This window comes from Phyllobates terribilis, unplaced genomic scaffold (genome assembly GCF_046119375.1).
Source record: "Phyllobates terribilis strain yellow unplaced genomic scaffold, ASM4611937v1 Scaffold_8__6_contigs__length_399053987, whole genome shotgun sequence".
NCBI lineage: Eukaryota > Metazoa > Chordata > Amphibia > Anura > Dendrobatidae > Phyllobates > Phyllobates terribilis.
Window position 1 is genome coordinate 96,236,648 of NW_027362768.1, and position 25,171 is coordinate 96,261,818.

The 25,171-nt window shown below is 42.3% G+C and overlaps 1 protein-coding gene across 1 annotated transcript; it reads right to left on the reverse strand.

Moving 5' to 3' along the window:
• Positions 1-1,681: 1,681 nt before the first annotated feature.
• Positions 1,682-24,970, reverse strand: SELENOF (selenoprotein F). The gene is made up of 5 exons (XM_073643163.1): positions 24,871-24,970; positions 20,443-20,610; positions 10,166-10,229; positions 5,750-5,799; positions 1,682-5,116 (listed from the first exon to the last, which is right to left on the reverse strand). The coding sequence occupies exons 1-5, from the start codon at positions 24,916-24,918 to the stop codon at positions 4,985-4,987; spliced, it is 462 nt and encodes a 153-aa protein (XP_073499264.1). The 5' UTR covers positions 24,919-24,970; the 3' UTR covers positions 1,682-4,984.
• Positions 24,971-25,171: the final 201 nt, after the last annotated feature.

Sequence of the window (25,171 nt, forward strand, 5' to 3'; positions counted from 1 at the left end):
GGTTATTTATAAGAGAATCAGAAATGCATAAGCCAACAACCAGCTCCCAATGGTGAGAAAATGTGTCTACTCCGACTAAAAGGATTTCTTGCATTCAGAGAGAATTGAGTAAAACAACTTGCTTCTTAATTGGTTGCAAATAGATCAGCTTCTAGATACCATTGTTTTTGGATGTAATCTTAAATATCTTGATATTTAGACCTCAGTCTCCAGGATTTAAGAGTTTTCTGCTTAGGAAGACTACTTGAAGGTTGGATGACCCTTTCAGGTGGAGTGCTGACAAAGACATATGATCTCTCTGTAAGTTTTTTCCTGGATGACAAAGCTGAGAAACAGTAATCATGTTGCTGGAATAAATTTTGATAAGACTCCCATGAACAATGTTCACTGCAGCTTTGAGGGTGTCCCACACAGCTTTCAATTTTCTGAAATTGGAGGATTGGTCTCAGGAGATCAGTCAACAGAGTCCCTGAAAAGAGTTTTGGGAAATCATGGTTCCAGATCCTCTTTCACTCATTTACTTTTACTCATGGCTCCATATTCCCCATTCACTATTGTGTGTACTTTTATGGGGGAGGTCAGGAGAAATACAGTAGTTGTCTACCCAAGCCACATTGCTACCTTGGGTCAAGACACAGGTCACACAAAGATTGTTTAATGCCGCCATAATGCAAGTGGTGCAACATTGCAACCCTTCAGATAGAGACATGCAACTCACAAAAAGTCAGAACCAGTTAATCTTTTTTGTGACTTGCTTGTGGTTGTCTTTTGCAGGTAGCAACCTGGCCTAACACACTTTCATTATACTACATCCATTGTGGACAAAGTCACTAAATAGATGGAGCCTAGTTTGTTTGACCAGTGAAAATAAAACACTAAGGTGTTATCTGCAATCTTGTGTGCTCTTTTTACCACACCGGTGGCGGCAGCAGCAGCATCACCACTGGCCCATACCCTCTAGAAGAGTACCTTGAAATTAAAGGGACCCTGTGCTGACAGAGTCCCATTTAAAAGGAACTGTCAGTAGGATTCCATTGCCAAACTATGTATATGTGCATGTAGCTCTAGCAGAGAACAATCCAGCAATACCTTTAGCTAGAGAGTTCGTTCCTCTGTTATGGAGAAATCTGTATGTAAATGAGGCTGAAGTGCTTTTCACAGTGGAAGCACTTCCCAAGCCTTGGTCACTAGAGCCTTATTCCCCGCCCAGCAGCTGCCTCCTTCTGCTTGAAGTTACACAGAAAGGAGCTGTCAATCAAGCAGAAGAAGGCAGCACTGATCAGGTAAGTGCTTCACCAGATCAAAGCACTTCAGCCTCATTTGCATATCAAATAAAACGTAGAAATCTCATTAAAGGAGGAAAGGCATAGAGCTACATGTGCATGTAATAGGTTTTGGAGGTGACATTTTGCAGCGATTCCTTTTAAGTGTTGAGTATTCAGTAATTTGGCTTATGTCTCTGGGACAGGATATGAAATCATGACCTAATAAAGGTCTCAAAATATGGAAATATTCATAGATCATGTGCTCAGCTGTTAAGAAATATGTGCAGAATTCACATTCAATAATCAGATATACTGGAGCCATCAGGAGCGACAGACGTCTGACCAGTCGTCATTGTATATTTGCCATAATGTCACCATCAGTGATCTACACCCGTGAGGCAAAAAAGGCAAGACTCTAGAGGTTCATTTTTTTATTGAAATATTTCCATCATCAACATGTCAATCTTTCCTCAACTCCTATTCAAAGCAGCAGCGCTCAACATGGGGGTACAAGGCACGGCACATCAGACATCCACAAGCCTTATGAAGGTTTTCTGTGTAGTCTTCACAAAAGTGCATGACCCTAATGTGTCACATCTAATGCAGTGAACGGAGCCCTTTCATCATCACTAAACAACATGTCCTTTCAGCATCCGGCAAGATGCTGTAAATAAAAGCTACAAAAAAAAGGAAAAAAAATCTCAGATACAAAATGCATACGAAAAGAAAAAAAAAAAAAAAAAAGGGGCACTAGAGGTCGTGGTGACATCCATCAAATAGGCTTTAACTTGTGCCAAATAGAAAGATTACAAATTAGCATTTTTTTCTCTCCAATAACTCAATCAAATGTGATCTAATCCCCATGTAATGGAGACCACACCACGCTTATGATGCCCTAGTTCATTGCACAGATCATAAATGAAAGCCATTGTTATAATTCTAATGATTCTGCCTCAGGGATGGGTTTGGAAATGACTCAGATTATTGGGCCAATAAAGTCAGTTTCGTAATTATAATGTAATTATTAGATGTGCGTTCAACAAAGTTATATCTATGGGTGCGACTGATGTGTCCTTTATACTCGTGTTCATTGCTGGGCTAGAGTTAAAGGGGGTTTCCATATGGATAGGACTTCTTGGACCCCCACAACCTTGAGAATGAAGAAGATGCTGTGCAAAAGAGTTACTGTGCATGGCTAACTAGAAAAGGAAGCAGTACTGCACCCCTCCATTCTCAGGGTCTGGACCACCACTGATCATAAAGGAAAGGCATGTCCCACCTATAAATGGTAAAACCCCTTTACATCTATGAGATCAGAAAACATGGCAGCTTTCTTACAGCTTCAGTCTTTGGGCTCTTAAGAATTACAGATCAGCCCCATCAAGTGAATGAGGCAAAGCTGCAAAACTCTCCACAGCCAATGGGAAAGAGTGGCTAAACGTCAAGAAATCAGCCATGTTTTCTCATCAAACCTATTTAATCCTGCAAAAAAAAAAACAATTAGTGAAGTTCAATGGTCAAAGGAAGTTGTGGTTTGGACTGATACATTACAAATGCAGAGTTCTCATCTAGGATCAGTAGATTAGTGGGACTACAAGTGTCAGAATGCAAAGGCTTGTCTCCTAATGGATTCATAATCTCATAACAATAAGACATGGGACGTCTATAAGAAATGTATAAAGTCATACTCCAGTCTACAAGCGATATCGGCGTAGGTCCCTGGAAGTGGAATTTGTGCTTCTTGATTATGTATAGATATGAGGGGCATTCATTAAATATTTCCCCTGACCTACTTCTATTTATCACAGGACGCTGAAACTTCACATGTGTAATGATATAAGTCTCTATAGGTTACGTGCCAATTTACAACTCAGAACTGATAAACATCTTGATTTTGCAGGTGCTGAAGTGGTGTGAGGTTTGATAATGGATCCAGTGGAATACAGAGCAGTCATCAAGTTCCTTTACTTGAAAGGCCGCACACCAAAAGAGACGTTCAATGAGATGAAAGAGGTTTATGGTGAGGATTCCCCAAAATATGATGTAGGCAAGAACTGGCATCATCAATTGAAATGTGGTCAGACTTTGGTGCAAACAGCTCCAATTCCAGGTCGACTCTACTCTGCTATTGCTGAACACACCATCCAGCAAGTGGAGGTCGCCATTTTGGAAAATCGCCGCGTAACAATTCACCACCTCGCCCAAAATGTCAAGATTAGTGTGGTGTCCGTGGAGAAAAATCATCCAAGACCATCTTCACATGCATAAGGTATCCGCTCACTGCGTTCCCCGGCTGCTCACACCTTTCCAGAAGCAGGAATGAATTGAATGTTCACAGGCTCTATTGACGATGTGCCATGAAAACCAGGAGGACTTTTTAAATAGACTGATCATACAGGGTGAAAGCTGGGTCCATCACTATGATCCTGAGACTAAAGTCCAGTTGATGTAATGGAAGCATCATGACTCACCGCCTCCAAAGAAAGCATGTGCCCAACCAGGAAAGGGAATGCTCACAGTATTTTGGGACTAGCACAGAGTAGTATTGATGGATTTCCTAGCAAAGAGTACCATGATCACTGGGGCCTACTATGCTTCACTGCTGCAGAAATTGCGAGAGGCCATCAAAACCAAGAGATGTGGCATGTTCACCAAAGGTGTCCACCTTCTGCAAGACAATACACCAGTTCACAACTCACATGTTGCCCAAATGGAAGCATGCTCCTGTGGCTTTGAAATTCTACCGCATCCCCCTTATTCACCCAACCTCGCACCATCGGACTTCCACCTCTTTCCAAAAATGAAGTTATTTTTGAAGGGCAAGCATTTTCCAGATGATGACACTCTGATTTCACAACGTGACTTTTGGAGCAACCTGTTGATTTCTACAAGCGAGGTGTTTACAGTTGCTTAAAAGAGATGGGAAAAGTGTGTGTCCCTAGGTGGCACCTATGTAGAGAAGGACTAATAACTGTGCCAAGTTTCATTGTCAGTCCACAGGAAGTGGGTTAGGGGAAATCTTTAATGAATGCCCCTTGTATGGGTAGATTGCATAAAAAACCCATTTACAGGGCCACACAAATGCCAGGACTGACCAGGGTCCAAACAGTAGACATACTGGGCTACATAATCTCTCTTGTTCCAATGATGGCAAGGACACAATTCTGCAATCTGTGTTTTAAGGGTCTGGTCAGACCAGACAGTCATGATAACAGACACCGGTGTTCAGGCTATGGGAGTGTTCCCCAACTCCGGTCATCAAGAGCCACCAACAGGTTTAGTTTTTCAGGATTTCCTTAATATTGCCCAGGTGATAGTATTGCCCAGGTGGTAAGTCCATCATCGGCAAAGGCAATAATTCTAAGTAAATCCTGAAAACATGACCTGTTGGTGGGCCTTAAGGACAGAAGTTGGGGGAACGCTGGTCTATGGTTTGCCCCATTGCCATTTACAATTCTGTAAGTTGCTCTTTATTTGCTCCTCAGTGGCAGGTCATTGTCACTTGCTCCTCAGCAACAAACAAAATTATAAAGGAAATTCAGTAAAAATCAGTGATACAAAACTCACATCTTGACTTGATGTCAAGACAAATGTAACCACAGTCGTTCTAGGGGAAAGTCAGGGTGGCTACATGATCAATATGGAAGATACCCAGCAGAATATGTGACACTAAGGAAGGATGTACAGTCTGAGAGCAGGGTTGGGATATGTATGAGCAATTATAAGCGGTGCAGCTTCTCGCTCAGGAATTCTTCCACGCTGTCCGTGTTCCATTTGGTGATGCTCAGTTCTTCAGAGATGTTCCCGTTGTCATCCAGCAGCTTTAGTATAGGATCGGAGCCACGCACATACTGAAACAGGAGAAGAGAAGCGCGGGTTACACAGCTCAGGAGAAAACAAAGACAACATTTCTGCTTTACAGTAATTATTTCTGGAGGAAACGAAAGCAGAAAAAAGGATAACATCCAAAGTTTATACAGAGCTTGCCCTGTCCACTGCAATTTATAGTGGAATTCTTCATAAAAATTCAGCAACTTCTCTTAAAAAGGGATTGTTCAGAGGTTAAAAATTATAAAAAAAAAAAAGAATCAGAATGCTATAAGTAATAAAAAGAATAAGTAGCAATACTCACCCTCACCGTTCCAACACTTACCTGAACCCCGCTGATTTCTACACCCTGGTCCCGTCTCAACACACCAAAGATAGCTGGAAATTCCTGGTTAGCTAAGAACTGGCTGAGGAGAGTCACTGCTGCGGTCAGTGATTGGCTTAGCAGGCATTTCCAGTATGTTGAATCAGGACCTGGACGTAGGGACCACTAGGAGATCAAGTAAGCATCAGAATAGGAGCCACGAGGGATTACTGTGTTTTTTTTTTTTTTAAAGAAATCAGTCCGAATTCATTTAAATGTAAGTTTTTATCCCCTTGGAAAACCTATTTAGAATCACAACCGTGAAGTATAGGCAGTCTAGGCCAATTCATACCTTGATTTGCAGGCCCCTGAAAAGCTTGGGCTTGTCACTCCTGACAAAAGCTGAAACACAAGACATTAAAATGTTAAAAGAAAACAAACAAAAAAAACACTTCTATTTTCTAAAAAAAAAACCTTTGAAATCAATGAACCGATGAATAAGTTAAAGCTATTAAAACAAGATTTAGGCCCAGATTCCTCAAAGTGTTTTCACCAGAAAAATGGCATAAAACACTACAAAAGTTGCAAAATTTTGCGACTTGACGCCTTCACGTTACTTTGAAACCGCTATGCCAAAATGGGCGGAGCTGTGCGGGAGGCAAGGCGGGAGGGGTGTGGCTATGCCAGCCCATCAAATTCTGGAAGATTGGCAGCATTTTACGGCAGAAATGATATTCCAGTCTTTGGCGCATCAATCTCCAGCCTAACTCTTCATTAAGACTGGCAGGCGCAACACAAGTCTTAATGAATCAGACTCAGACTTTTCTTAGCGTCAAACTACACAAGCACGTTCTATAAGAAGTCTGTCTGATATAAGAAATACTCCTTAAGGCACCATATAATGTAAATCACATCATAAAGCTTTTTCCTATTTTTCTATTAGAAGCAGTTTAAATGCTGTCACGAAAACAAGAAAGTCCAGCTTCCCATGACCATTCTGAGCAGGACTAAAAGAGTTGATAACATTCATATCATAGAAAGCTGGGAATTTGAGGGATTGGACCCCCACCATTTCAGAGGAGGGTGATCTGCAGCTCCATTCATTGTTTTGGACGGCTGGACATTATTAACAGGTGAGAATTTAAAAATGCGGTAAAAACCCTTTAGTTCATTTAAAAGTCTTGTCAGCATTTAAAGAGCTTTCTACACAAGAATACTGAATGAAATCATAGAAAACTATATAATGATATATGCACACATTAAGCATTTGCTGCAGACATTTCTGCATCAAAAACATGTCTCTTGGCAGGAAAAACGCTACATAAAAACCAAAAACACACGTTATGCATTTTTTCCCCATTCATTAGATGCCATTTTTAATTGGGGGACTAGCACCTATCAGTCAGAGCACTAATTCCAGATGTACAAACATGCAGACACGTTCTTTTTGAAAGAGCCCATCTGTCCATTAGACTGAAGCCCCAAACCTACAATTACCGCCATCAACCTACTTTCTACATAGGGATCGCATCATACCTCAGCCAGAGCAGGACACAGATCACATTTGCATTATAGAATAATTTGTTCTTACATCAGATCATGGTCAACATCCTTGGAAGCGGTAGTTGAAAATGTGTTAAATTCTCACTTTGCCAATGGGAAGTGAAAGCACAGGACACATTCAATGTTTTCGCTACCATTAGAGGTCTTAATGGTTGAACCTCCATAATCTAACTATGTAATTGAACTCACTACTGTCTTTGTGACAAAATTTTGCAGCTTTAAAACCTCCATAGAAAAGCTGTATGTTATTTGCGCATTTAATTTTGTACATCAGGGGTGGGAAACCTATGGCCAGTTTATTGCCCACAAAGAGCTTATCTCCAGATCTCAGATTGCCGGGGACCAAAAGACCATTTACATTTCTTCTTTCAATGCGAGCAGCATTCACTACTGAACGCTGTGTTGCATGCAATGAAGTATTTCATCCTGAAGCTGGCAAGTCACAGCGTCTGGACGTACTTAGCGGGCAGAGTTAGAGCACGATGTGTTACCATCCCACAGAAGAAGAAATCTGCAGCCCCTGCATCTCGTACGCGGCGTACACTACTGTTCAAAAGTTTGGGGTCACCCAGACAATTTTGTGGTTTCCATGAAAACTCATACTTTTATTTATCAAATGAGTTGCAAAATGATTAGAAAATATAGTCCAGACATTGGCAAGGTTATAAATAATAATTTTTATTATAAAAGAATAATTTTCTCCTTCAAACTTTGCTTTCGTCACAGAATGCTCCTTTGCAGCAATTCCAGCATTGCAGACCTTTGGCATTCTAGCTGTTAATTTGCTGAGGTAATCTTGAGAAATTTCCCCCCATGCTTCCTGAAGCCCCTCCCACAAGTTGGATTGGCTTGATGGGCACTTTTTGCGCACCATACGATCAAGCTGCTGCCACAGCAGCCCATTGGGGTTGAGATCTGGTGACTGTGCTGGCTACTCCATTACAGATAGAATACCAGCTGCCTGCTTCTTCCCTAAATAGTTTATGCATAATTTGGAGGTGTGTTTTGGGTCATTGTCCTGTTGTAGGATGAAATTGGCTCCAATCAAGCGCTGTCCACAGGGCATGGCATGGCGTTGCAAAATGGAGTGATAGCCTTTCCTATTCAAAATCCCATTTACCTTATACAAATCTCCCACTTTACCAGCACCAAAGCAACCCCAGACCATCACATTACCTCCACCATGCTTGACAGATAGCGTCAGGCACTCTTCCAGCATCTTTTCAGTTGTTCTGCGTCTCACAAATGTTCTTCTGTGTGGTCCAAAAACCTCAAACTTTGATTAGTCTGTCCATAAAACTTTTTTCCAATCTTCCTCTGTCCAATATCGGTGTTCTTTTGCCCATATTAATCTTTTCCTTTTATTAGCCAGTCTCAGATATGGCTTTTTCTTTGCCACTTTGCCCTGAAGGCCAGCATCCCGGAGTTGCCTCTTCACTGTAGACGTTGACACTGGCGTTTTGCGTGTACTATTTAATGAAGCTGTTGAGGATCTGGGAGGCGTCGATTTCTCAAACTAGAGACTCTAATGCACTTGTCTTGTTGCTCACTTGTGCAGCGGGGCCTCCCACTTCTCTTTCTACTCTGGTTAGAGCCTGTTTGTGCTCTCCTCTGAAGGGAGTAGTACACACCGTTGTAGGAAATCTTCAGTTTCTTGGCAATTTCTCGCATGGAATAGCCTTCATTTCTAAGCACAAGTATAGACTGTCGAGTTTCACATGAAAGTTCTCTTTTTCTGCCCATTTTGAGAGTTTCATAAAACAAACAAATGTAATGCTCCAGATTCTCAACTAGCTCAAAAGGAAGGTCAATTTTATAGCTTCTCAAATCAGCCAAACCGTTTTCAGCTGGGCTAACATACTTGTGCAAGGGTTTTCTAAACATCCATTAGCCTTCTTACACAGTTAGCAACATATATGTAATGTATATACAGCAGTCTCAGTGCCTCCCACTGCTTGAGTTCTAGTTAACATGAGCAGCGATGAATTTCCGACTTTGAGGAGACATGCAGTGTAATACACGTGTTCAGAACAACTTACTGCAAGGAGTGCTTTACAAAACTTATCGAGAAGATTTGACTGTGCTCTAGACCGACACAAAGCTGAAAAAGTATTTGCGAGAAGAAAGATCATCAATACCACCTAACATCACAAGTCTCATCAAAGGGAGGCAGCTCCAGCTATAATATTAGGGGTGAGTTAATTGCTTGACCAAAAATAGCAGGATGATTTTCAAGTTGATGATTTTGTTCAGCCCATATAATGATGATATAAATATAGAATTGCCCATTGTCAGAAAAAAAAAGTTCCCCACCCCTGGTCTACATGGATACAGCATGTCTATTAGGGTTGCATGACCTCAGCTCACACAGCCTCTAGTGTGCTGGCATATCCTGGGGACATGATAAAAAAAAGATGGCATAGACCTAGGGGTAATTACACTTGAGTACCACTCATGGCTTGGTCTCAATACTCAACTAAAAACAGTGCCACGTCCCAGCTTTTTTGGCACAAAATGGGTACGGGAATCACATTTTTAAAAACTTGCTTCATGAAACCAGCAATCAGGAATAATCTTCTCCCATTACGCGCAGCGCACCCATAGAAAGCCGCGCTCTTTTGTTTCAGGATTCACACGTGCAGCAGAGATTTTCCTTGTGGTTCTGTACGTGATTGATTTAAACGTGATGATCTGGAGAACACAAGAACAGCTGAGCCATCCCTTCTGCTTAATGCGAAGAGCGGGGAGAAGAACTCAAATAGGAGCCGGCAGATGCAATAGTCAGAAGAGACCGCGCCGTGCCAAGTCTTCCCAGCAATAGATTACACATCCTCAAGATTTACAATATGGAAATCAACAAATAATAGATCTCTGCAATTCTGCAAATGAAGGGTCCGGTAATTGATAACAGGATGAGTGGGGGCGGGAGGGAGGCGCGCTCGTAAAATTTCGGAAGGCCGCTTTCCTGATAATTCTGCAGCTTGATAATCCTTTCCTGCTGCCAGGCAACAAGCAGACAACATATGAGTTACAGGCGGCCTATGCATCGGCAGATTTGTAAAATATTAAGTTTCTCTCCGGCTGCCGAGGATACTAAATCCTAATGTACCTTATCAGCCAAATATTTACTGCCCAATATAAGAAAGAGCTGGAAAGTCTGGCAGCAAATGTAGAAGAGACTGCAGAAATAGTATCACAGCCTTACCCTGGACTTGAGGGAACCTCCCCAGTTTTCATCCGCAGACCTCCAGAATGGCCCCTGCGTACATCTGTAGAGACATAAGTAGCAGGTTAATGCTGGAAGACATTGTATCGGGGCTACAACCAGCAGATTTACAGCTATAGCCTTACAGAAATCCCATCAGCGGTATCTCCAGCGCTAATGAGTGTTAGCGTACAACACATTGCCTGAAAAGTCAAGGAAATCAGGCCACTTTTTTTTTTTTGCTTTCGCACCAAGTTGGTTCTTTGGTTATTCAGGTGTGGTACTATGGAGAGATGTGTGAGGAACTAAGACCCCAAAACTGTGTGCCTCATTTTTCACATAAATTCTGCATTAATTTTACAACAATGTCCCATGTAGTTAAAGACATATAATATTGGTACTTGTACAGATATGTAGAAACTGTCAGACATAGCATCCATGCAACCCATGATCATACCTAGAGCCATCAACACAACCATTAAAGCGCACCTGTCAGCAGGATTGTGCTCAGTAATCTACATACACTGTCAGGTGGGCGACATTACACTGATTAAAAGGATACCTTGGTTGACAGGTGCGCTTTACACTAAAACAAACAATCTGAACTTTGATGGCCACTGTGATTTCAAAAAACTTTTGGCTTACTAGACTGCCAATGTAGTCACTAGCAAAAGTGTGCTATATTTGTGGGGGGGCTTAGCTTAGTGAAAAATTGCTCTAAAGTTATGGCCATTAGGAGCCTCCCTGCAGATCAACTTGCCGTACTCTCCTGGCGCTTATATATAGACAGTGTTACAGGACCTCCTGCTGCACACATACACTTATATATTTTTTATTAATATATATATCACACACTAGCCACTTTTTTCCCCTTTCTGTAATAGGTTTTTTTCATGTGTACTATTAGCCAAGCTCCGCTGTGAAGTCACATTGCATCATTTCTTTGGGGAATTCCATATTGTAGTCTCCATCTACTACACGCAGCAGTGAGAGATGGATACTGTATGCTGCAGTCTCAGGACAGAGCGAGTATGAGGACACTAACAATGCAGATTACTAATAGAGCAATTAATTATGGGGTCCACTGAGCACAATTTCAGCAGTTTTATACGAGATGGCTGGTCATTTCCTCAAGGAGCACTTGCATCACACAGATGTAGACTGTAGCTTAAAGGATTATCCAATAGATATTTGCTTGGTTTCTTAGTGAAGTGGATTTCGCCAATCCAGCATTGTAATATCGCACAGATGAGACGCCACAAGCTGCAGCGGGGTCCTCATCAGTCAGATCACTAAAACCATCAGGAAGGAATGAAGGAAGAACTGAACAGAAGGGGAAAAAGATGGCAGTGAAACAACGCGGGAAACTTGTGTAACTCCGTGTTAAGCGGATGCATCACAGAGCAGGCGAGGTCACGGGGCCAGATACAAGGGTCGCTCTATAACAAGCCATCTTTGTGGAAGTGTGTTTCCAGCCACTATGGATGCCCCGAGATCCAGAAGAATCCCATATTCTGCGCATGGGATCGGATCTGTAGACATAATCAAGTGCACTTGTGTCTAACAATAAAGGAGGATATTCACGAAGTCAACAGCTGCGCTCGGCAATATAAAGACGGGATTCAATTCAATCAAATTCATTTAAAATGGCGCTATGCAAACTAAACCATGGCTGATACATCCCGCAGAGCACATTTTGTGCAGTGAGTGGATGCTGTATCCACACAAGACAAAAATAAAATTTGCATTACGGAAAAAGAAAGTGCATATTTTATTCCCAAATTCTGAAATCTCCTAATTATATGCTAATTTAGTCAGGAGGCAGATCGCAGCATGCCATCAATGGACCCAATTGCTTTTAATATAATCGGTTTTCTTTGAGCCAGAATCGGATAATCCAGCCCGATATTTATTAACAAGGGGCAGCAGAAGACCGAGGTTCTGTGTTACGGAAGATCCACGTGCCGCAGAATCGCTGCAAACAACATGTGACCCTCTCATTCATCTGTAGGGGATTTGCAGAAGTTTATGCCCATGCTGTGCACTTACATAAGAATCGGGCAGCCCGCTGTGCGCACCACGATATATGCATGGAGTACAGTACATGGCATTACTGCAGAGTACAATTCACATAGATCTATAGAGCTCAGTAGTAGAAATCCCAGCAGAAGCCATAGCAATGTACAATTATTGTCATCTTCTATCCATCACTTCTCTCCAAAGGCAATGAGGTGCTGCCAATAACTTTTCTGTGCACAATGTTTGCTTTCCCGTATAAACAGGCAACTATAACCAAGACAATACGGCTGCACTCTGAAATGCTATTGCAGTATGAGTGAAATCTGCAGAAAAAATGCTGAAAGAATTGACATGCAGCAGATTTATATCTGCAAGTCACAAATAAGCAACGTGTGCACGAGACTTCAGGATTCTCATTCACTTTGCCGGAATCGGGAAACCCTTCAAGTTTAACAAATCCACACAGAAGAAAAAAGCAACAAATTGTTATGTGTGCACAGGTCCTAAGGGAGCCTTTTGTTTGTGTAGAAACAATGCACCCCTACCATCAGCTGTTCAGCAGGGGTGTCGAGAGTTGGATGCCCACAGATCCAATACTGATGCCATATCCTAACGATTGGGTCACTCATTTTAAAGCCCCGGGAAACCCATTCAGGGTTAACATACAGTGGTTTTTTTGTGCGTGAAAAAATACTGCATTTTTTTGCAGCAAAAGAACTGTGGCCATATGTTCATGAATTGGACATTATGAAATGTACCTTCTTTATAGAGTTTTTTCACACTTACGATAAATTCTTATGCAGTGTTTTGTGTGTTTTTTCCTTTTTGTGCTGTTTTTTTCACATGCAGTATAAAAAAAAAAAGTGAAAAATCATGTTTGCAAGTTGTTTTTTTAAACATCAATTGTTTTTGCTGCAGTTTTCCTCATTGAGATCAAAGAGGCTTAGCCGAAAACAAACAAAAAAAAACATACATCCATTTTTGCTGGGTGCAAAAAACCCCAGAAACGAATATCAAAAACGCTACATGTGAACATACTCTGATGTGTGTCTTTTGGGTCCTTGGTGTTTATACATACAGAAATTAAAATATGCAAATTGTCTCTTCAGAGAGGAAGAGGATTAGAACTCTAGCGCCACCTATTGGAAGTGGCGATCCTAAAAGTCAATAGACCTTTTAAAGGAGCCTTGCTTTTAGGATCGCAGTTTCCAATAGGTGGTGCTAGAGTTCTAATCCTCTTCCTCTCTGAAGAGAATTTGCATATTGAATTTCCCAGAGGAGCATGCATGACATATACGTCTCCTCACTCTGACATGCCAGGCTTGGCTTGTCACTCTCCACAAGGAAAAAGGTTACTCCTTAGACCCCAGTTCAGAGCCTCTCATCTAGCCAAATCAGATCTCATACCTGGCTAGTAATGATGAGAAGTAACACCCCAAAAAACTGTCTGCAAATTGAGATTATGGCTCGTTAAAGAGTCGATATTGACTTTTAGGCTTCCAATAGGTGGCGCTAGAGTTCTAGTCCTCTTCCTCTCTGAAGAGACAATTTATATATCCAATTTCCCAGAGGAGCATGCATGGCCTTCAAGTATTGTCACTTTGACATACAGGAAGTATCTTTCAGTTTAGACATTTAAAGAAGTTGTCCACTACTTTTTCATTGATTCCCTATCTTTAGGATAGGGCATCAATGTTTGATCGGCCTGGGTGCCGCACTCGGCACCCCCTCCGATCAGCTGTTATTGGTGCCAGCCTTCGCCGGCTGGAAGGACTTATTTGCGGTGCTTGGCTGTCCATCTGTAGTGGCCGCCGCGGGGTACTGCACATTCACCTGTTAGTCAATTCAATGGGAGGCGGATGTGCAGTACCCCACAGTGGCCACTACAGATGGACAGCCAAGCACCACAAGTAGGTACTTCCGGCCGGCGGTAACCGCTGATAAGCGGGGGTGCCGGGTGCGGGACCCCAGAGCATCAATGAAAAAGTAGTGGACAACTCCTTTAATGATGAAGAATTATCAGCATACGTCTTTTGTGAGGATGGAGTGTAACAACCTCGTTCTGTCCATTAGCTACATACAGACAATGGTTCATCTGCATTATATGCACACAAACAATCCCTAAGGTTATGGACTATAAAATATAATAGAAGGAAATTGCTGGGCAAATGGCCATGATTATACAGCGCTCGCATCCGAGTCTCTGCATTACTTTTGTATGACCAGATAAATAAGTCTGTGCTTTTAAAAAGCTGATTATTGCTGGAGCTGATATAATGTCATTCAGTTATTGTCACCTCCAACTCATCGCTTTACACACCGTAGAATGAAGCATGCAAAGTGGAAAACATGTTAAGATTTTTTTTTTTTAATCCTCCCTGGAAAAGAAGAAATTGGATTACTTGTGACTGTACTCAGAACATTATCTGTGCAAGACATCACAGGTCATTAAAAAAAGAAAACCTGAACACATCAAAAATGGGTATGTATAAAGATTAAAGTAATACCCTACTACTGATTGCTGGGCTCTGCAGGGCTCCTTCTGAACGGAGGTGGAGCATGCACACCTTTGCTCCATTCATTGTCTATGAGAATACAACACTCATTCGGAAAAGGAGCTGATCTGCAGTAGCTGGCAGCTAGTCATGTTTGTTCAGTGGTTACATCTGCCCACCGATTGAGGCGATAACAGCTGAACAGTGGGGGTGATGGTGTCGCACCGAACAGATATTGATGACCCATACTAGTCATCAGCTTCCGACACATGTGAAGATGAAGTAGAGGCCAGTAAGCCTCGCTTCTCTACACATGCGCTAGCCACCATTAAGTTACCAGATCAATGCCATTCAAGTCGTGAAGAGGTTGACCAGCTTGACCGCTGAGAAGAGTAACCACTGCTGTGAGTCTTCAGCAGTAGTGAGTGTACACCAACATCTTTATGAAGAGGACGCCATAAGCACTATGCGCCTTAGTTCATCTGATGGCACAGTACAAAAACTACATGAGCCTGTACGCGGAACAGATTTATCCCCACACATTAGGCCGGAATCACACATTCATGTGTTGCAATCAGAGTACGGACTGATCAGAGGACCTGATCGACCTCAGGTTTCTCAAGTCTCATATCTGTCTTTGAGGCTGATGAGTTCAGCAGGTTTGTAAATCATGAACAGTGACACACGGATGTGTGATTGTAGTCCAAGAGAAAAGGTCAGAGCCAGAATCAAATTACCATGCAAAATCCGCAATGAGATGGATCCAACAGGTAGTGAGAAAAGAAAGAAAAGCAGCGTTAGACAGATACAAGAAGGGACTTAAGAAAATGGAGCATGGCTGCAACACCACATGGAGTCCAGTGGAACGGTTTTCTCGTTTTAGACAACCCCCTTAAAAAAGGGCCAATGTAGAAATCTTCACTCCCTACTCTCACCTGGTGAAACAATGAAACAGACTGAATGGCTATAATCTTTTTGAAGTTTAGCAGATAAATGGGTGTCCAGCACTTAAAGCTGTGACTGGTCAGACATTTCTTCTACAGGGAATCGTAGCAATGGGCTGGATTTACACAGTGTTTTGCAGAGTTTAAATTGGTAGCTTTAGAGGGGTTGTCCACTAACTTTGTACTAATGACCTACCCCTATACATAGTAGGAGATCAATGGTTGTCTGACACCTGGTTCCAGAGGGTGCACTACTGAAGTGTGAAACAGCCTTCATCTACAAACCTTCATTGAAAGAAATATGGCCAGGATGGATGACCGTAAAGGGCAATATGCAAAGAAATGTGCATGGCTACTTGTGATAGTTTGCCAATTGTTTGTTCAACTAAACTATTATCTAATGTGTGTGGCCACCGTTAGGCTGAATTCAAGCATAAGAATTGCAGCAGTCCTTGCTTGCTGCTAGCCAGTACAGCCGTGGTCAAAAGTTGAGAATGACATTTTGTTTTTCACAGGTTGCCGTCTCAGTTTTTATAAGTGGCAACTTGCTTTAACTCTACATTTTCAAGTAGAGTGATCACATGAATTGCAAAAAAATTGAAGTCACTTCTTGCTATTTAAATTAACTAAATCACAAAAATCAACATTTCCACTGATTTTCTGACCTGTCACAAAGTGACCCGCTTACATCATTTCAGTGATCTTGGCAGTCCAGAAAAAAAGGGTTAATGAGGACTAGGCAGCAAATATCACTCGGTCTTGCTGACTGAATTAGAAAAGCACATTGGTTGCTTTAAAATGGGGGCTGGTACTTTAAATCATTGTCACCTCCAAGGAAATGTGAAGTTATCATTGCTTTCAAAACAGCTTTACAGCCAAGGACATTGCCACTTATAATATTGCCCAAAATAAACAATTTTTCAGATCATTTAGAGCTTTATTGAGAGGGTCAAGAAAATTCAGCAAGCGCCATGATCATCTCCAAAAGAGGATTTAGCACCAGTGCAGAGCTTGCTCTGGGATGGCAGGAGTCAGCACGTCTGCATGCACAGTGAGGCGAAGGCTGACATTCTGCATGGAGTACAAATTGGACTGAAGAGAACCTGATGAAGAATGATTGTAGGGAGAAGAAAAGGTGGGAGCTACCATGAATGCTATGTCATGCCAACATTAAAGTATCCCGACACCATTAATGTGTAGCATTTATTTTCAACCAAAATCAGTCGGCTCACTCAATTTTGCCTAAGAACGCTGCCATGAATAAAGGACAGGATATAAACATCCTCCAAGAGCAACTTCTCTCAATGCTTCAGGAGCAATTTGGTGATAACAATGCTTTTTGTAGCATAGTGGAGACCATGTCACAAGGCAAAAGTGATAATCAAGTGGCTGGGTGAAAAAGATTGACGTTTTGGATCCATGGCCAAGAAACTCCTCATATCTCAATCCCATTGAGAACCTGAAATCAATCCTCAAAATGTGGGTGGACAAACAGAACGTAGAACTTGTGATACTCTCCAAGCACTGATTAGACAAGAATGGGTTATCAGTCAGGATTTGGCCCAGAAGCTCCTTCAGCTGCCGGGGACAAAAGTCTTACGAAAAAAAATAAGTGTCAGCACAGCAATTATTTAGTCTGTGCATAAACTTGATGTATTGGTCAATAAAAGTGTAAAAACTTGTGAGACGATGATATTGTACATCAGTGACCATAGAAACACTGAAACAGAAAACTCTGAAAACCAAAATTCGGGTCAGTCTCAAAACTTTTGTCCACGGCTGTTGGTAAATATAGAGATTTCGGCACACCAGCTTTTTTTTTTTTTACAAGTCTTTCAAAACTCATGCTCGGTGGGGGTATTTCTAGAAAATGTTTAAAATGCGAAGGATAACAAAAGTAAGATGTGGTTCCATGGTTTGGGGTAATTGTGTAGTTCTTTCCCGCTCCACTAGGACCCAATGTCAATTTCTGTTATAATAAAACAGTGTCCGCTTATTAGAGACATCATGGCCAGGTAGCTTTACTATGGAGATCTTTAAGAAGGCAACTCTGTGTTACAGCTTGAAACACTTAACTATTATTGGCTGGAGAGAAATCTGAGGTTTCTATTTCTAAGGGGACAACAGGAAGAGTAATCCAGCTTCATAAAAAATATCCAAAATTTATTTCCAAAGCAGCAAAAAATAGTAAAAATCCATCATAGGTACAGTAAATGCATTTCGAACGCTCAAGGCAGTCTTTTTCAGATCTCTAAAAAAGAACGCATTGAGTGTTCGAAAAGCGTTTGCTCTACCCATGATGGATTTTTTTTTTTTTTACTATTTTTAGCTGCTTTGGAAATACATTTTGGATATTATTTTTTTTTTTTTTTATGAAGCTGGATTACTCTTCCTGTTGTTCTCTGCAATTACCATGTAGTCCCTTGGATTCCTTGCTTCAGACGAAATAAGCCCGGGTGAGCTGGTACTATTTTCTCTATTTCCACCTCAATATTATATTGACAAGCCAAACAAGCCTGCACGTCTTACAAGTATTACAAGAACAATTATGCCCCCACAGTCTATACGGAAACTGAGCTATCTGCCACTGAGCAGAACACATTTTAGGTGGCAACATCGTTTCACCCCTTTCTGACATCAGACACACGTACACAACCGAAGGAGTTGTATTGGGCAGTCACAGAATTTGAACAGATGAAACCCACCTACAACCTACTTTGATCCTGGTAGTGTAACCCCTTAAATGTCACAGTCAGTAGCAATGGTAGCACTCGGCAAAGACCACTAGAAAGTATTACATGGCTGGTGTGCTTTACTCTGTACATCGCTTACATTCAGCTGCTGCCAAATCAGGTACTGGATGATTGGTGGTAAATTCACATCTGATCCCTCTCCCTAATGTTATATTAATAAACTATCCATAGAACAGGTTATCAAAATGTCAGGCCCGGACAATACAATGATGCTACTGAGCAGCAGTACTCAATGTCAAGCAGCAGCCGCAAAGGCAAACAAGATTTTAGGGTGTATAAAAAGATAAAATCCTATGATCCAAATGTACTGTTACCCCTTTATAAATCACTGGTGAGGCCACATCTAGAATATGGGATCCAGTTTTGGGCTACACATTTTAAAAAGGATATTCAGAAATTAGAGTCCGTTCAAAGGTGGCAACTAGATTATTGCAAGGGATGGAAGGCCTCTCATATGATGAGAGTCTGAAAAAGTTGGGCTTGTTTAGCTTAGAAAAAAAGACGCCTCAGAGGGGGAATCTCATTTAGACCATGTGCCCATTATGCGTTTAAGCAGCGGAAATTTCGTTGCAGAAACGCTTAGTAGAAGGCCTGCCATGTTCCCCAATGATAATCCGCATGTGCAGTGCACATGCTGCGGAAATTTCCGCTGCGGATTATCATTGCGGAAAAGTCCGCAGCCCTACCAATTATTTAGCGTAAGCTCGGCATTTTCGCCACCATTGACTTGCATTGGAAAGCATGTAATCCGCATTACTGGATCTGTACATGCGGATTACATGCATTTCAATGTGCGGATGGTACCCGGGTGTGGAGGACAGGAGGCTCTCCTCCGGACCTGGGTACCATAGAACCTGTGTAAAAAAAAAAAAAAAAAAAAAAAAAAATAAAAAAAAATAAATAAATAATAATAATAATAATAATAATAATAATAATAATAATAATAATAATATATTATACTTACCTTCTGATGGCCGCAGGTGTCCTTGTCTCGGCTCGCGGTAGACTAAAGGACCTGCGCTGACGTCATTTAGTCATGTGACGGGTCACGCGAACGCTGACGTCGGCAGGTCCTTAAATCTACTGCGAGCTGCCAGCAAGCCAGGACAAAGACACCGGGGGCCATCAGAAGGCAAGTATAATTTTTTACCATTCTTTCGGTCACACTATATAAATCCATGCCGGTTGCATGGATTTATATAGTGTGACCAAGTTGTCAAGCACTTTCCAAGTGATGCTAAAATCGCTTGGAAAGCGCTTGACAACCCGCATGCGGAAATGCAAGTGAAGAACGCTTCACATCCGCACGTCCCTGGCAGGAAAACGCATGTACAATTCGCACGCACAATCCGCATCCGTTTTTTTCTGCCAGGGAGATGCAGAAACGCTCAGGAAAAATCGGGAGCATTTCTGCATCATGGGCACATAGCCTAACATGTACAAATATATGTGGTCAATATAAAGTACTGGCACATGACTTATTCCTTCCAAAGACCATATTAAGGACCAGGGGGCACTCATTACAGGTGGAAGAAAGGCGATTCTGGCAGTTAAATAGGAAAGGATTCTTTACAGTCAGGCTGGGGAATGCCGGACCACAACAGGTAGTAATGGCCGACACTACAGCAGCTTTCAAAAAAGTGCTGGATGATTTCCTCGATACACATAACATTGTGGGTTACAGTTAAATTAGACAAAATGTACAATTGGTGGAGGAAGGTTAAACTTGATGGACCTAGGTCTTTTTTTCAACTTATGTAACTATATGGTGGAATACAAAAATATTGCACTACGCCAACTACTGAAAGATTTTATGATCAAGTCCTCTTGTGAACTCAGGCCTCATTTAGACGTCCACTTTTTTACAGCTAGAACACGCAAACATGTTTAATGCGGATTGAGTGGTTTACAAAAAAAAAAAAAAAGACAAAACCGCAAGCCCTCATATAGCAAAGTTGACAAAATGATGACTGCGATGAAAGACTAAAGTGAAAAAAACAAAACAAAAAACACAACGATGACTGGCCATAGTGGAAAGAGGCTAGTGAAGTATATTAAACACCTACTTTTCTTGATTCCAAATGCGTCTCTTCCTGGCAGCACCGTCTACAAAAGGGCTCGATGCTGTTCAGCCCAAACTGCCCCAGCTGGTCACAAGAGCTGCAGAGCAAGTTACTGGAAAAGCCAACATCTCTGCAGGCCTCCGAGGACAGCTCAGCTCCATATGCGGATACCTGAAAGAGCAGAGAAAAGCCAGACATGAGATGATAGACAAGCAGCATAATGCAAAGGGTGGAAATCTAGAGGATCTATATGGTGAAAAGTTCATCTTTACACACTTTCTGGAAGGTGACGTCAGTGATTTTTCTCATATGTAAAGACAAACACTGATTTTTAGCCGTGTCTTGGATTTTTTGGATTAGATTTTCACTGTTTTCTCCAAGAAAAGATATTAGACTTGTGATGGGGAAAAAAAATGGAAAAGTAAAGATAGCACAGAACTGCGTGCACAGGATCCTTAAAGGTCCATGTTTTTATATATTTATAATATGGGTCAAGACAGAACAAGACATTAATTAATAAGAAACACCTCTGTATAAAGTTGAAGGCTGAAGGAAGTAATGCAGCTCACCGTTGCATGTAAGTGCAGTGATCCGGAGCACGGAGAGCGTATCTGCCTGTACGCCCCAATCAGAGGAAGAAAGGAGGAAGTCCAGCTTCACAGAAAAGATAATCTTTTATTAGGTGTGCATACAAACATCTACGTGTCTCTGGTGCCAAGATCACCCTTTATCATGATCATGTCAGGGTGGCTCTTAAGCACCAGAAACAAGTAGATGTTCGCATTTTAACCTGTCACCAGTTTGAATGCACACCTAATAAAAAAAGATTTGCTTTTCACTGAAGCTGCACCACCTCCTTTCTTCCTCAGGATGGCCCCATTGCAGTCTATGCGTGCAAGTACTATGGATCTGTTCTATGCATGGGCCGTAAGAGTTAAGTGGTCTCTAACCAGTAGTGGATAAAAGCTCAAGAATCTATGCACGTACGTCGTCCCTGTTGGGCATGTCAGGCTAAGGCCAAGGCCCCACTATCAGTAATTGGTCAGTATTTTTTCTCAGGAGTGGGAGCTGAATACTGACCAAATACTGATAGTGGGGCCGTGGCCTTAGCCTCATTCACATGTCCGGGTTTCAAACAGAGAGCACACAGAGGCAACACAGATGAAATCTGGACCAAAGTAAGACTTTAGGATGTATCGGTCAAAAATTTTGATTTTTTTTTTGGACTTAAGACTCTGTAGATCACGAGGGAAAACACTGTATATTCTAATTCTGAATTCACACATATCAGGTGCTCTTTCCCCAATAGGGGAAAACTGATGCTAGAACTGAGGAACAAATTTATGTGGCAGTTTGTAGATCAGATGCATTTGCGGTGTCTGACTGGTCCACCAGCAGCATCAAAAATGTTCACTGTAAGGCTATGTTCACATATGTTGGGTTTTTCACCATTTTTTTTTATGCAGATTTTTATGTAAATTTTCAGCTGCGTTTTGTAGTGATCAGCAAAATCTATGATACACCAGAATTCTCTGTTCACACATCTTGATTATTTTGCTGCGTATTTTGTGCCTTGGTTGGGTTTTTGGAAACTATAGCATCACTATCACCCATAGGAAGAAATGGGTGGTGAAAAAAATGCTGAAGAAATTTGCATCAGCGTTTTTTCAGTGTTTTTGATGGCAAAATAGAATGGGGTAATATATATTTTTTTTTTCCCACAGAACTTTATGTACATGCATAAATAGAGACAGAAGGACAGTAAAAAAATGCACAAAAAAGCATCAAAAAATGCAGCAAAACCTGCATTTTTCATGCAGCTGATTTCCTGCCAGAGATTAGGTTTTGCTGCAGATTTGTGCCACTGAAAACCCTGATCTGATCTGGCTTGTTAACAGGTCCAGCCTGTGGAGCTTCTGAAGGGGGCCATAGCTGCACAACATGTAGTTTCTGTTACCTGGTGAAAAGGTCTGCTTCACCTCAGGTCAAACTTTTGGCAAGAAGTGCATCTTACAGAACACAGAAGTGGATGAGACGCTAGTCAGCTTGCAACTGCAATGTGACAAAGTCACTGGCAGAGTACTGGAGGGGAGATATGTTTCACTGAGGCCATTTGCTTCAGTGATGTGAAACCTGGAAGTCTACTCCTGCATGTTATGTGCTGAGAGGGTTAATCAGTAATTTGTAATGGGCCAGATTTTTTGTGAACAATTATAGAACGGGTGGGAGGTCGTTCACCATATCTCCACCCCAGGATGTGGTCTGGGGTTTAAATACTCTGCCTGTTGAGGCATTCAGTGTTCAGTAGGTCTGGCGAGAGTAACTCCAGATCTGTGTCTGTGGAGCTATCCTGAACTCTGAGCAGGTGGATCCCCGCTACTGTGCTTTGTGATACCATTTTGTTTTGCCCAATGGGCCTTGTTTTACTTTTATGGACTCAATGTTGGTTTATGCCGCACTTTAAAGAAGTTGTCCACTACTTTTTCATTGATGCCCTATCCTTAGGACTGCAATAAATTTTCATTACTTGAACATACTCTCGAGTGCTAAGGTTATTCCTACTATCCTTAGGATAGGGCATCAATATTTGATCGGCCGGGTTCCAAACTCGGCACCCCCGCCGATCAGCTGTTATCGGTGTCCGCCAGTATTTACTTGCGGTGCTTTGCCGTCTAGCTGTAGAGGCCCTGCAGGGTACTACACATTCGCCTCCCATTGAATTGAATAGGTGGCGGATGTGCAGTAACCCTCGGCGGCCACTACAGCTAGACGGCCAAGCACTGCAGGAAAGTACTTCCAGCAGGCAGCCACTGCCGGCACAGATACCAGCTGTTCGGAGGGGGTGCGGGACCCCGGCCGATCAAACATTGATGCCCTATCCTCAATGAAAAAATAGTGGACAACTTCTTTAATAAACCAACAAGAAGTTTAAAGAGACAGCGTACCTGTGTCTACCTCCGTGTGCAGCTGAGTGAGTGATCCACCACAGCAAATATAAAGTGGCCTACTTACAGTCACATGATGACCACTCAAACCAGCTAGTAGAGGCGAAACCTACAGTGTACACATTACAAGCTAAAAGTTCCATAACTTGCCAAAAGTTTTTCCCTGGGGTACACAACCCCTTTATCACTTATAGAGAAGAGGAATAGATGCTCGACCATAGCGACTGTTCATACTAAACATCCACAACATGGACCCTGCGATGATTTCTCTTCCAGTGGTAACGACTTTGTATTTATCCTGGTATTACCAGCTCAATATTTCCATCGCTTGTTATCCAGAATGCCATGTACAGAGCACCCAGGTCTCAGGCTGCACCCAACGAGATGAATGTTATGTGCAGTCCTCATTAGAGGCCCTAAATGCTCCAGTACATCTCACCCCCAGTCCACCTGACTGTGCCCACCTAGTGAGATGTGCCCCGATGCCCTGGTAGAGAGAAACTGGACAAACCAACAGTTATCTCCTAAATGTAACAACCAATTTTCACGTTTGTCATTTCTCCATCGACATTCCTATGAGGGCTTGCTTTTTGTGGGATGAGTTGTAGTTTTGAATGACACCATTCATTTCGCCATACAATAAAATCAAAAAGAAGCAAAAATTCCACATGGGGGGGGACGGGACGGTAAAACGATTCTTCAGGTCGGTACAATTTATTTTTTTTAAATTGCCATAAAAATAAAATCAGCAATTTGTAAAAAATAAAAATAACAAAGTGGTCTATGTTGCCAGCCTCAGATATGCGCATCTTTTCTGTCAGTGACGCTGTATGAGGGGTTTTACGGGTTGACATTTCTATTGGCGCCACTTTGGGGTACACATAATACGTTGATCGCTTTGCATCATTCAGGAAGAGGAGCAGTGACTGAAAAGCGGCAATTCTGGCATTTAATGTTGGGTCATTTATACTCCGGACAGAATGTACTTGGTTATTAATATTGCTTTAGTTTTATAGAGATTAAGGGGGAGGATGGGCTTTCAACTTGTTTTTATCATCTAAAACCTTTTGTTTTTTTGTCCCACCTACATATTTCATTGCTTGTACTATATACTCCGATGCTACAATACATAGTAAGATTACTGATCCCCTATGAAGCCCAGCCCGAGTCAGGGGTAATAACAGAGGTTTATAGCCCCCCCCGGCTGCCATGGCAACCCATCAGCTGTGAGGAACCACCCCTGGCTGATAACAGAGAGCAGGAGCAGCGGGACCAGACAACTGCACGAGATACAGAGACAAGGGGTCACGGACTCTGCTTCCGTGCAGCCGCCGGAGCAGGATACAACCCGGAACAAGCGAGGAGCCACGTCACCGTGTCACAGCCGGAGGCGCCATCACCCCCCGGGAGCCGCCAGCTCCAGCCCCACACACGAGGGGGAATAGACGAGAGCCCCCAGGAGAAGCCCCCGCAGGGACGCGCTTACCGCTTGCAGAGCGGCAACAACCCACAGGAACAGCCTGTCCGCCGCCATCTTGCGCGCCGGTACTGAGCGGGAGGCCCCCTGAGCTGTCCTTATACTTGCCTGAGAAGGACGCCGGGCGCTATATATGCCACTTACAGCATAGAAATATATCGTCTTCTGTGTACTCCGGCACAGGACGCCAGCTCAGTGAATAAAGACAGCCATAACTGGATATATTTATTACGGATATTTTAATTTCGCAATATTAACGTCACAAGTTACCTGATACGGAGGAGGAGGATCGATAATGCGAGTCCTGTTC